Source organism: Neofelis nebulosa, chromosome 2 (genome assembly GCF_028018385.1).
Source record: "Neofelis nebulosa isolate mNeoNeb1 chromosome 2, mNeoNeb1.pri, whole genome shotgun sequence".
NCBI lineage: Eukaryota > Metazoa > Chordata > Mammalia > Carnivora > Felidae > Neofelis > Neofelis nebulosa.
In genome coordinates, this window is record NC_080783.1 from 181299539 (window position 1) to 181312964 (window position 13426).

At 34.8% G+C, this 13426-nt stretch overlaps 1 protein-coding gene across 3 annotated transcripts in view; it reads right to left on the reverse strand.

Moving 5' to 3' along the window:
* Positions 1-339: 339 nt before the first annotated feature.
* The window catches only part of C2H1orf185 (chromosome 2 C1orf185 homolog), a 36417-nt gene continuing 23330 nt past the window's right edge, over positions 340-13426 (reverse strand). For 2 of the 3 annotated variants that reach the window (XM_058717416.1, XM_058717417.1), the window contains exons 4-5: positions 3615-3651; positions 340-1054 (exon numbers count right to left, since the gene is read on the reverse strand). In XM_058717416.1, the coding sequence (XP_058573399.1) occupies positions 660-1054; positions 3615-3651 (432 nt within the window). In that variant the 3' untranslated portion in view covers positions 340-659. The remainder of the gene's footprint in view (positions 1055-3614; positions 3652-13426) is intronic. The other variant, XM_058717418.1, reaches the window with a different exon arrangement.

A 13426-nucleotide genomic window follows, 5' to 3' on the forward strand; every position in this document is an offset into this window, starting at 1 on the left:
CAAGGGTCTCTGATTAGAGAGGACCTCTGATTCATCTAGCTTGAATCAGAGGCTTAAGAACATAGATGCCCACATTTTCATCACAGTGGGGTAAGGATTAGGAAACCATTCTGAGAAGCAGACATAGGAGAGGGCAAAGAAAAATTATATTCTGGATTCTTCACAGTGTTCCAGGCTCCCCTAGAAGAGCAACAGATATTGAGTATATTGTTTACCAAAATCGTGACAAAATAAAAGTTGAATTGTAGGTGATTGATGCATTTAAAATTCAGAAAAGCTGATGAAAGTATTCTGCCCAGCCCTACCCACATTGAAATAAAATTAAAAATGTCAAAAGTATAAGGGAATGTTGTGAATGTTTTATTCAAAACTCTATTTGTGCTGAAGATTTCTTATTTTCCTGCATGTTGAAATACATTTGTATTATTTGTTATATCTTTTGATGAGATACAAGGAGTTAAGCTTAATGTTCATGATGTCACTCTAATTCTTCCTGTAATTATTTCTAGAAATAAGAATCAGCAAGGGAAGTAGGACCACTATATGGCAAGGAATAAGAAAAGTAATATTAGTATGGACATTCTGAGAGACTCAGAAGCTGGTAATTTGGTTTTAACTTTCCATGATTTCAGTGTACACAAAGTTTCAAAAGAAAAAAGTCATTCAATATTATGTTGAAATTTTTGTATTTCAACTTCTGCATTTCTTCGTGAAAATATTTCCTTAATGCTGTCATCTTTCTGATCATCATAAAGTGTCATATTCAGTACATTTTCAGTACATTCTTCTAATGAAATTGTTGACAGGTATGGAAATACTTTTTCCATTAGAGGTTCTCTGAGAAAAGGCATTGGAGAGCTCTTTTTTGCTAGAGTATCGTCAGAAAACCAGTCATCAGCTGCGTCTATACTTTGGCTGTAATGAGAATCAGATTGTAGTGTCGATAAGCTTAAAGTAACACTGCTGGGATGTGTTGTCGAGCTAGTCTCTGAAGGGTCACAAATGATCTTTTTTGTTGCAAGGCAGAATTCATCTTTAGAGTGATCTCTATTTGCTGTAAAAGAAAATTAGACTTACTATTAATATTACATAATTCATGAGCCAAATCTTACTTATAAAGACAATGTTTCTTTTTAAAATTCAGACTCTTGGGGCGCCTGGGTGGCGCAGTCGGTTAAGCGTCCGACTTCAGCCAGGTCACGATCTCGCGGTCCGTGAGTTCGAGCCCCGCGTCAGGCTCTGGGCTGATGGCTCGGAGCCTGGAGCCTGTTTCCGATTCTGTGTCTCCCTCTCTCTCTCTGCCCCTCCCCCGTTCATGCTCTGTCTCTCTCTGTCCCAAAAATAAATAAAAAACGTTGAAAAAAAAATTTAATAAAATTCAGACTCTTTTAAGGGTTATAATGGACAGTAGGATGAAATAGTGAAATTCTAAGTTGCTATCACCATCTGTACAATGTTGAATATGTAATTAGGAATTAACAATTTCATGATAATCAAGAATAGAAAAGGCTATTCTAGATAAAATCAACCTGTTTTCACAGGAGAAGATTCTAAACAGGCTAGAAAGCTCAGTTCTGGAATGTCCCTTAAATCAGAAAATGTAGATAGTTTCTTCAGTATTTATAGCTAAGTAAGGCCTGATTTTTTAAAATAAATTTTAAAAATGCATGCTTCTGGGGGTGCCTGGGTGGTTCAGTTGGTTAAGCGCCTGACTTTGGCTCAGGTCATGATCTCATGGTCCGTGAGTTCATGCCTGACATCCAGCTCTGCCTGACAGCTCAGAGTCTGGAGCCTGCTTCTTCAGATTCTGTGTCTCCCTCTCTCTCTCCCCCTGCCCCGCTCATGCTCTGCCTCTCCCAAAAATAAATAAACATTAAAAAATAAAACAGTAAAAAAACATGCTTCTGTAAGATTACAAAATGTTTGGTCCACAGTGGGAAGGGCCTATGGGCTGGTTTTACACCAATTAAAGTAACATCTACCATTCCTAGAGTGCCTTACAATGTGCAAAGCGATTTGATATACTTACATATCTCATTTATCAATAATTTTTCAAGGTAGTTACTATTAGCACCACTTCACAAAGGAAAAGACATGTTTAGAGACTGAAGACTCACCACAAATCTAGACTTCATCTGGACTTCTAGTACTCTAAGACTAATGCTTCTCCCATTACATTATTTTTTTTTATTTTTTTTTTTAGTTAACCAATTTTTTTTTATTTTTTAATATATGAAATTTACTGTCAAATTGGTTTCCATACAACACCCAGTGCTCATCCCAAAAGGTGCCCTCCTCAATACCCATCACCCACCCTGCCCTCCCTCCCACCCCCCATCAACCCTCAGTTTGTTCTCAGTTTTTAACAGTCTCTTATGCTTTGGCTCTCTCCCACTCTAACCTCTTTTTTTTTTTTTCTTTCCTTCCCCTCCCCCATGGGTTTCTGTTATGTTTCTCAGGATCCACATAAGAGTGAAACCATATGGTATCTGTCTTTCTCTGTATGGCTTATTTCACTTAGCATCACACTCTCCAGTTCCATCCACATTGCTACAAAAGGCCATATTTCATTTTTTCTCATTGCCATGTAGTATTCCATTGTGTATATAAACCACAATTTCTTTATCCATTCATCAATTGATGGACATTTAGGCTCTTTCCATAATTTCCCATTACATTATTTATGCTGCACAGTTGGTATTTTAAAATTTAAGTTTTAGAAAATATCATATGATATAATATCCTAAGCATATGTTATAATATTTTTACATATTGGCTTTTGATATTAATGTACAACATTAATTATTTATTTTTTTAATTTTTTAAATGTTTTTTTTTGAGAGAGACAGACAGTGTGTGAGCGGGGGTGAGGCAGAGAGAGAGAGGGACACAGAATCTGAGGCAGTCTCCAGGCTCTGAGCTGCCTGCACAGAGCCCAGTGCAGGGCTGGAACTCACAAGCCATGAGATCATGACCTGAGCAGAAGTCGGGCGCTTAACTGACTGAGCCACCCAGGCACCCCTATAACATTAATTTTTAAAGCTGTTTTAGATACTTTATTACATTTTGTATATCCAACTTTTCTTTTATTTTCCTTTTTTTTTTTTTTTTAAAGTAGGCTTCATGCTCAGTGTGGAGCCCAAGGCAGGGCTTGAACTCACCACCCTGAGATCAAGACTTGAGCTGAAACCAAGAGTTGGACACTTAACTGACTGATCCACCCAGGCACCCTTATTTCCAACATTTCTTAAATTACATAGGAGGATAACATTTTGAGGTACTAGGGACTATGCAATACGCATAATCTAAAGGATTATAAAACACTCATGTCTTTTGACCCTCCAGGATTACTATATGACACTAGCTATGATACCTTTAGATATAAATAAGGAACAAAAATTTAAATTACACATTTTAATTTAAGATATGACATTGCAAGTTTCGTTTTCTAAGAAATATATGCCTGCTCATATACTAATCCATTAACATTTCCCTTGAATTTCCATGGTTTTCAAAACAATAGGTATCATTTAGGTCAGCTTCTTGATTCTTTAAGATGTGAATTGTTATAAGTTGGTTATGATTTCTTTTAATAAATTGTTGAGAAAAATTACCTTTTATACATGCTGTTTCCTTTTTTCTTTGTTCCTCCTGTAAAAAAAAGGTTATTTGTATTTAAAAAACTGAATGGTTTCTATGTGATTTTTAAAATATATTTAACATATATTTATATAAGAATAATACATTTTAACTTCATAATTAATGTACTATGGAATGTTCTTTTTCTATGATATGAATTTATTTTATCAAAAATATGTTGTCAGAAAAGAAAAAGTGTTGGGGTATCATCTGGAAAGAATATGAATTGGTTCAAGAAGGCAGTCTCAGGATAGGGAATGAAAGGGTGAAATAGAGTTCATCAGAATTATTTCTCTCCCTCCTCACTAACTCAGAGTCACTTGGTTAGAACTAGAGAGGGCTAAAAAAGTAATTAGAATTCCTAGACTTACTCACTTCACTAACCAACAACAACAAAAAAATGAATTTTATAAAAATGTGTCTATTGTTTTGAAGCAAATAAAACAGTTACTCAAACAATACATTCCAGATGTGTTCTGTGAAGTGTCATGGGATAGTAGTTGTTGAACTCCAGGGCATCAGAATCACTTGTTGTGCTTATTAAAATTCTAATACTTGGGCATAATATCAGACCCTACTAAAACATTCTCTGGGAGGTGTTTGGGAGTATGCATTCTAACACGTTCTGCAAGTGGTTCTGATTCAGGTTTTCCTTAGACCACAAGACAAATAATCGGCTAGTACATAGGGTGTTTGGGATTGGCTGGAGAGATAATAACACTGTTTCTTGTGTTTTGGGGGAACTGTGTTAGTACTCTGTTCTGATCTGCATTGTCCTGTCCCCCAAAATGGTTTGCTTAGGATACACCGTACATATATATACGATATGTGTGTGTGTATGTGTGTGTGTATATATATAAGTCTTATACATACATATAGGATAACATTAAGCCCTTTTTTCACAATCTTTTACTTATTTGTCACTTTTACCTTTTATTAGTCACTTTTTTTATTTGTCACTTTACTTATTTGTCACTTTTACCTTTTATTAAGATAAATGCCAGTATAGGCTCCTGATTTACCTTGCCGGATTTAAGACCAATTCAATTTGTGACTCCTGTATAAATTATATTAGAATGCTGCCTCTCAGAGTTTCATGTGCCTATGTCTTACCTGGGAGTTTGTTCAAATGCAGATTATGATCCAGTAGGTCTGGGGGCAGAAGGGGGGTGGTCTGAGATTCTGCAATTCTAATAGACACTCCCAGGTAATGACGATATTGCTGGTCTGGGGACCACAGAATAAGGCCCTAGAATGATTGAAATTCCACCCAAACTAAGGGAATAACAAAATGAACATTCTTACACATTGCTGACTATAATTAGGTAGAATTTTTATGGAGGGCAATATAACAAATCTACTTTTAGAAATGTATTTTTTCCAAGTTAATAATTTTGGATTTGTGTAAATATACAGTTAGCAGAATGTTCTTTACAATACTGTTAAGCATTTTTAAAACTCTAAATTTCTAAAAGTAAAGAAATACTTAAATGTATTATAATAACCAGACAGAGAGCCAGTAAAAAAAAGAGAACTACAGGCCAATATCCCTGATGAATATGGATGCAAAAATTCTCAACAAGATACTAGCAAATCGAATTCAACAGCACATAAAAAGAATTATTCACCATGATCAAGTGGGATTCATTCCTGGGATGCAGGGCTGGTTCAACATTCACAAATCAATCAATGTGATACATCATATTAATAAAAGAAAAGATAAGAACCATATGATCCTATCAATTGATGCAGAAAAAGCATTTGACAAAATTCAGCATCCTTTATTAATAAAAACCCTCGAGAAAGTGAGGTAGAAGGAACATACTTAAATATCATAAAAGCCATTTATGAAAAGCCCATAGCTAACATCATCCTCAATGGGGAAAAACTGGCAGCTTTCCCCCTGAGATCAGGAACACAACAGGGATGTCCACTCTCACTGCTGTTGTTTAACATAGTGTTGTAAGTGCTAGCATCAGCAATCAGACGACAAAAGGAAATCAAAGGCATCAAAATTGGCAAAGATGAAGTCAAGCTTTCACTTTTTGCAAATGACATGATATTACACATGGAAAATCTGATAGACTCCATGAAAAATCTGCTAGAACTGATACATGAATTCAGCAGAGTTGCAGGATACAAAATCAATGTACAGAAATCAGTTGCATTCTTATACACTAATAGTGAAGCAACAGAAAGACAAATAAAGAAACTGATCCCATTCACAATTGCACCAAGAAGCATAAAATACCTAGGGATAAATCTAACCAAAGATGTAAAAGATCTGTATGCTGAAAACAATAGAAAACTTATGAAGGAAATTGAAGAAGATATAAAGAAATGGAAAAGCATTCCGTGCTCATGGGTTGGAAGAATAAATATTGTTAAAATGTCAATACTACCCAAAGCTATCTACACATTCAATGCAATCCCAATCAAAATTGCACCAGCATTCTTCTCAAATCTAGAACAAGCAATCCTAAAATTCATATGGAACCACAAAAGGCCCCGAATAGCCAAAGTAATTTTGAAGAAGAAGACCAAAGCAGGAGGCATCACAATCCCAGACTTTAGCCTCTACTACAAAGCTGTAATCATCAAGACAGCATGGTATTGGCACAAAAACAGACACATAGACCAATGGAATAGAATAGAAACCCCAGAACTAGACCCACAAACCTATGGCCAAGTAATCTTTGACAAAGCAGGAAAGAATATCCAATGGAAAAAAGACAGTCTCTTTAACAAATGGTGCTGGGAGAACTGGACCGCAACATGCAGAAGAATGAAACTAGACCACTTTCTTACACCATTCACAAAAATTAACTCAAAAATGGATAAAGGACTTGAATGTGAGACAGGAAACCATCAAAACACTAGAGGAGAAAGCAGGAAAAGACCTCTCTGACCTCAGCCGCAGCAATTTCTTACTTGACACATGCCCAAAGGCAAGGGAATTAAAAGCAAAAATGAACTATTGGGACCTCGTGAAGATAAAAAGCTTCTGCACAGAAAAGGAAACAATCAACAAAACTTAAAGGCAACCAACAGAATGGGAAAAGATATTTGCAAATGACATATTGGACAAAGGGCTAGTATCCAAAATCTATAAAGAGCTCACCAAACTCCACACCCAAAAAACCAAATAATCCAGTGAAGAAATGGGCAGAAAACATGAATAGACACTTCTCTAAAGAAGACATCCGGATGGCCAACAGGCACATGAAAAGATGCTCAACGTCGCTCCTCATCAGGGAAATACAAATCAAAACCACACTCAGATATCACCTCACGCCAGTCAGGGTGGCCAAAATGAACAAATCAGGAGACTATAGATGCTGGCGAGGATGTGGAGAAATGGGAACCCTCTTGCACTGTTGGTGGGAATGCAAACTGGTGCAGCTGCTCTGGAAAACAGTGTGGAGGTTCCTCAAAAAATTAAAAATAGACCTACCCTATGACCCAGCAGTAGCACTGCTAGGAATTTACCCAAGGGCTACAGGAGTGCTGATGCATAGGGGCACTTGTACCCCAATGTTTATAGCAGCACTCTCAACAATAGCCAAATTGTGGAAAAAGCCTAAATGTCCATCAACTGATGAATGGATAAAGAAATTGTGGTTTATATACACAATGGAGTACTACGTGGCAATGAGAAAGAATGAAATATGGCCCTTTGTAGCAACGTGGATGAAACTGGAGAGTGTGATGCTAAGTGAAATAAGTCATACAGAGAAAGACAGACACCATATGTTTTCACTCTTATGTGGATCCTGAGAAACTTAACAGAAACCCATGGGGGAGGGGAAGGAAAAAAAAAAGAAAAAAAAAGAGGTTAGAGTGGGAGAGAGCCAAAGCATAAGAGACTGTTAAAAACTGAGAACAAACTGAGGGTTGATGGGGGGTGGGAGGGAGGGTAGGGTAGGTGATGGGCATTGAAGAGGGCATCTTTTGGGATGAGCACTGGGTGTTGTATGGAAACTAATTTGACAGTAAATTTCATATAATAAAAAATAAAATAAAATAAAATAAAATAAAAATAAATGCATTATGATACATAAATATTAATAAAATGGATATTCTTCCAACTATTAAAAATGATGCTATAGTATCAGAAGTAAGGAATCAAAAAATGATGAGGACATATCAAAAAAGACAGAGAAACAACCTTGAAGGGGTTCCCACTGGCCAAATTTTGAAAAATCTGACAATCAGAATAATTATAGTAATGGATTATCATCTGCTGAATAACACAGAAACCCATTAGTCTATACAGATAATAAATAAATACATAAAGTAATAAAGACGGGACCTTTTTTCTTACAGTAGAAAGCCACATGACAAATATAGATGGAAGTGGTAGAATTAGAAAAACATCATTTTGATACAGTTTCGTAAAGATTGGCTCAGGCAAGAATAATTTATATAGCTAGTAAGTAGAGTTTGAGGAAGGATATTTACATGATCACAAAATGTCATCACACAAATTATTTAATTGCTAGGGCAAAAACTGGAATAATACAGTAGGTGAAGAACAGACACCATCCTGATTGTGTGATCAACTAAAATCACTAGTGAAAAGTAGACAAATATTGAATGTCTTCAGAGCTGATAAAATGAATCTGATCATAAGGAAAGTCAAACTGAATCTATGATCTATAAAATAACTGGCTTGTATTCTTCAAAATGTCAATATCAGGAAAGACAATGAAAGAGCATTCTAAAATATATTGAACTGAATAATGATGAAAAGAAAACATAAAAATTTGTGGGATGCAGCAAAAGGAGTGCTTAGAGGAAAATATAAACATTAAATGTTTATATTATAAAGGGAGGGAAGTCTAAGAATAATAAAATTGAAACTTCCTAGCAAGACTGATTTAGAAAAGAGAAATATAATCAGGAATAAAAAGAGTGCCACCACTAAAGATTCTACAGATATTAGAAGGATAATAAATGGATACTATTAAAAACTTTATGCCAATAAATAACAACTTATATAAAATGGACAAATTCATTGAAAAAACATAAATTTCTAAAGCATACAAAATAGAACATTTAAATAGCCCCATATCTATTAGTTACTACATTTATAGGCAAAACTTTCTCTTGAAGAAAACTCCAGATGTAGATTACTTCATTGGTAAATTCTAGAAAAACTTTGAGAAAGCAGTATTTTTCAAAAAGTAGAAGAGCAGGAAACATTTCACAATTGTTTTGTGACCAGAATAACTGTGATATTAAAATCTAACAAAGATATTACAAGAATAATACCTCATATGAACATAGATGCCAAAATGATTTAAAATATATTAGTAAATCAAATCCAGGGGGGTTTATTCTAGGAATACAAGGTTGGTGTAATATTTGAAATTAAATGTAATTCACATTAACAAAAGAGAAAATCCATGTGAATTATGTCAAAAGACGCAGAAAAACTATTTGGCAAAATTCAGCAAACTTCATGACTAAAAAAAAAAAAAGCAACTCTCAGTAGACTAAGAATAGAAGGGAATTTCCTTGACCTGACAATATGCATCTGTAAATTCCATAACTAACCTCCCACTTACTGGTGAAGAGTTGAATGTATTATGCATTTTAAGATCAGGAATATAAAAAGGATAACTGTTCTCACTTCTATTCATCATTATACTGGAGGTCTTACCCAGTACAATAAGATGAGAAAATAAAATAAAAGCATAAAGATTGGAAAAGAAGTAAAATTGATGTTTTTCACAAATGATGTGACTGTATTGAAGAAAACCCTATGGATTCTACAACAAACATTACTCGAAGTAATAAATAAATTTATTTACAAACGTCACAGAGCACAGGTCAATATAAATATCAATCGCAGTAAAGATGGCAATTTACTATAGACTAATTTGTAAACTAAATGCAATTCCCATCACAACAATCTTAACAAGATATTTTGTAGCTAGAGATAAGTTTATCTTAAAATTTTATAAACGGGCAAAAGCTTTAAAAAAGTTGAAAAGAAGAATGAAATTGGAGGAACCAAACTGCTCAATTTTATGACTTACTACGTAGCTAGAGTGTGGTATTGGTAGCAACAGACACACAGGTGAATAGTACAGATAAAGAATCCAGAAATAGACCCACACATATATGCCCAATAGATTTTTGACAAAAGTTGCAAAAGCAACAGTGTAGAAAGGATACCTTTCCAATAAATAGACATCAGTAGCCCCCAAAATGAGCATTGATCTAAACCTCACACCTTATTAAAAAATTAAAAGCAGATCAAAGATAGAAATATAGAATGTAAAACTTCATACCAAAAATAATCTTGAAAAAGAAGAACAAAGTTGGAAAACTTCCTGATATTAAAACTTACTTCAAAGCTATAATAATTAAAATGTGATACTGATAGGGGTGCCTGGGTGGCTCAGTTGGTTAAGCCTTCAACTTTGGCTCAGGTCACGATTTCATGGTTTGTGAGTTCGAGTCCCACTTTAAGCTCTGTGCTGACAGTTCCAGAGCCTGGAGCCCGCTTCAAATTCTGTGTCTCCCTCTCCCTTTGCCCCTCCTCCACTTGCACGCTGGCTCTGTCTGTTTCTCTCTCAAAAATAAATAAACATTAAAAAAATTTTTTTTAATGTGGTATGATGTAAGGGATAAATATATAGATCAATGGAATACAATTGAGATTCCAGAAATAAATGCTCACATTTGTAGTCAACTAACTGACTTTCAACAAGTGTGCCAAGACAATCAATGGGAAAATAATAGTTTTTCAACAAATGGTGTTGGGACAACCAGATATCTACATGCAAATGAGTGAAATTGGGCCCATACCTCAAACCACATATGAAAACTCACTCAAAATAGATCCAACACTTAAATATAAAAGCTAAGACTGCTAAAACTCTTAGAAGAAAACATACACATAAATCTTTACCACCTTCAGTTGGAGAAAAGTTTTAGATATGACACTAAAGCTTTTATCTTGATGAGGTCCCAATAGTTAATTTTTGCTTTTGTTTCCCTTGTCTCTGGGCTACAGCCGATGTTAAAGAGGTTGCTGCCTGTGTTCTAGGATTTTGCTGGTTTCCTGTCTTACATTTGTCTTTCATCTATTTTGAATTTATTTTTGTGTATGGTGTAAGAAAGTGTTTCAGTTTCATTCTTTTGCATATTGTTGTCCAGTTTTCCCAACACCATTTGTTGAAGAGACTGTCTTTTTCCCCATTGGATATTCTCTCCTGCTTTCTCAAAGATTAGTTGACCATATTGCTGTGGGACCATTTCCATGTTTTCTATTCTGTTCCATTGATCTGTGTATCTGTTTTTGTGTCAGTACCAGACTGTTTTGATTACTACGGCTTTGTAGTTTATCTTGAAATCTAGGATTGTGATAACTCCAGTTTTTTTCTTCTTTCTCAAGATTGCTTTGGCTATTCAAGGTCTTTTAATTTTAGAATTATTTTCAAAACTTAAAATTTGATCTATTCATAAAATGGAATACTGTATAACAGCCCATAATGAGCTATGAGTATATGCACCAACCTGGATGAATCTCAGAAACATAATGTTGCATAAAAAGGTAAGAATGTATTAGATATGAAGTCTAAAAACATATAAAATTTAACAGTAGATTGCTCAAGGATCTATAGTATTTGTGGTAAAACCATAAAGAAAAGCAAATAAATGGTTAACTGCAATTACAGGATAATGGGTCCACAGGAGGGTGAGGATTAGATTGTAAGAGATAAATGAAGACTCAGGACACCTCAAAGTTACTGGTAATATTCTATTTCTTATTCTGGGTGATAGGCATAAATAATTACACTTACTAGTCTTTAAATTGTTTGTGGGTACTCTTTTGTATATATGCTGTATTTCACAATAAAAGCTTTTTTTTAAATAAACCAAGCTCTAGTTCTATATATTAAGCCATATCTTTTGTTATAACTTTCACCCTCCTGCCTGCCTGTCTCTAGTAGGTGAGGAAGGGGCCAATACACAGGTAGAAATTGAGATGAGAAAAAGAGGTACAATAAGAAAAAGAATCCTTTTGTACTGAAAGTGATTATGGCTGAGGTCAGCACTACCTTATTCTTTTCATACCATGTTTTTATTCTATGTGTTATACTACTTTTCTTCTAAATTAGGTTCCTATCACTGACTATCAAGAGTCCAAAATAATATTTTATATTTACTTGTGCATTATTTATCTCTCCCACTAGGTTATAAATGTCAGGGGAGCAGGGACTCTTATTTTCCTTGTTCACTACCAAATTTTCAGTTGCCTAGAACAGTGCCTGGCATATAAGCCTTTATTAGATATTTGTTGAATGAACAATAAACAGTTAAAATTCAGGGCTACTATATATGTATTTCTTCCATTACAACACTCAAGATATTTTTGTAACTGTCTGTCTGTATCCATCATTAGGTATGAAGACATCATTATACCAATAGAACCTAGCAAAATGCCTAGCATGTGATGGGTATTGAGTAAATTCAATTAATATTAAATGTATACATAGAAACATTTTTTTTCTCTGCAATGCAATCTCAGTTTCAAACCATCTTTCATTTGAAAGTCAGAGCTATTAATCTTTAGAATTAACTTGATCATTAAACCCACCTGCTTAAAACCCTCCAGTAATCATAATGGTATACTTATATGTTGCTCACTATGTGGCCAGGCATGATTCTGAGTGCTTTTTACATACTGATTCATTTACTTCCCATAACAATTCTATGGAGATGAAATCATCCTCATTTTGCAGAAGAGGAAACAGACACACAGAAGTTAAGTAATTTGCCTAAGATTACACAGCTAGTAGTGGAAGAGCCAGGATTCCAAACTGCATCAACTGGCTCTACAGTCTATGCCCTTGACCATAATCCCATAATGCCTCCAGTGGATCTGTGAAGCCTATGGGGCAAAATCCAAAATGCTTAGACTGCAAATGATCCTCACAGCCTCGTCTCCAGGATCTTTTCCTACCACTTCCTCCTATGAACCCTAGGCTTTAAATATTATAGCATTTTTACTGAACATGTTACTTACTTTCATACCTGTAAGCTTTTAAACATAGAATATCTTTTGTTCTCTTTCCGTCTGGCAAATTATTTCTCCAAATCCAGCTAAAAATTTCTTCTCTGTGAAGCCTTCCTCAATTTATGCTCCTTTGCCTGCATTTCGTCAATTTTGTGGCTCTTACCATGTTATGTTGTAATAATTTTAGTTTATATGATTTTCTTTGCTACTAACTTGGGGCTACTAACTAGGTCTGAACTCATATCTTATTTGTTTATGTAGCCTCAGTGCCAAAACTACTGTTGTCAAAAAAATATTTGTTAAACAAATGAAAATTGAGTTTAACTTGAGTTCAATATTCAATATGTAAAATGAAACTTTGATATCCTACCAATTTGTCGCTATTTATTTATTGCTATAATAATAATGTTATCAACCACTAATACTTATTTTGTTTAGTTATATCATAGATTTAAACTTCTACTGGTATCTCCCTTGTTTTACTTTGTGCATATAACACTGTTTTTGATATCACGTAACAGAAAGTTAACTATGTGTCTGTTTTTCCCACTTGTACTACACTAGCATCTCTAAGGTAAGATTCATATCTTAACCATCCTTAATAGGGGGCTCCCAGAGCTTAGAATACAATGAAGTCTTTTAAAAAATTTTTTAACATTTATTCATTTTTGAAAGTGAGAGAGACAGAGCATGGTGGGGGAGGGACAGAGAGAGTGGGAGACACAGAATCAAAAGCAGGCTCCAGGTTCTGAG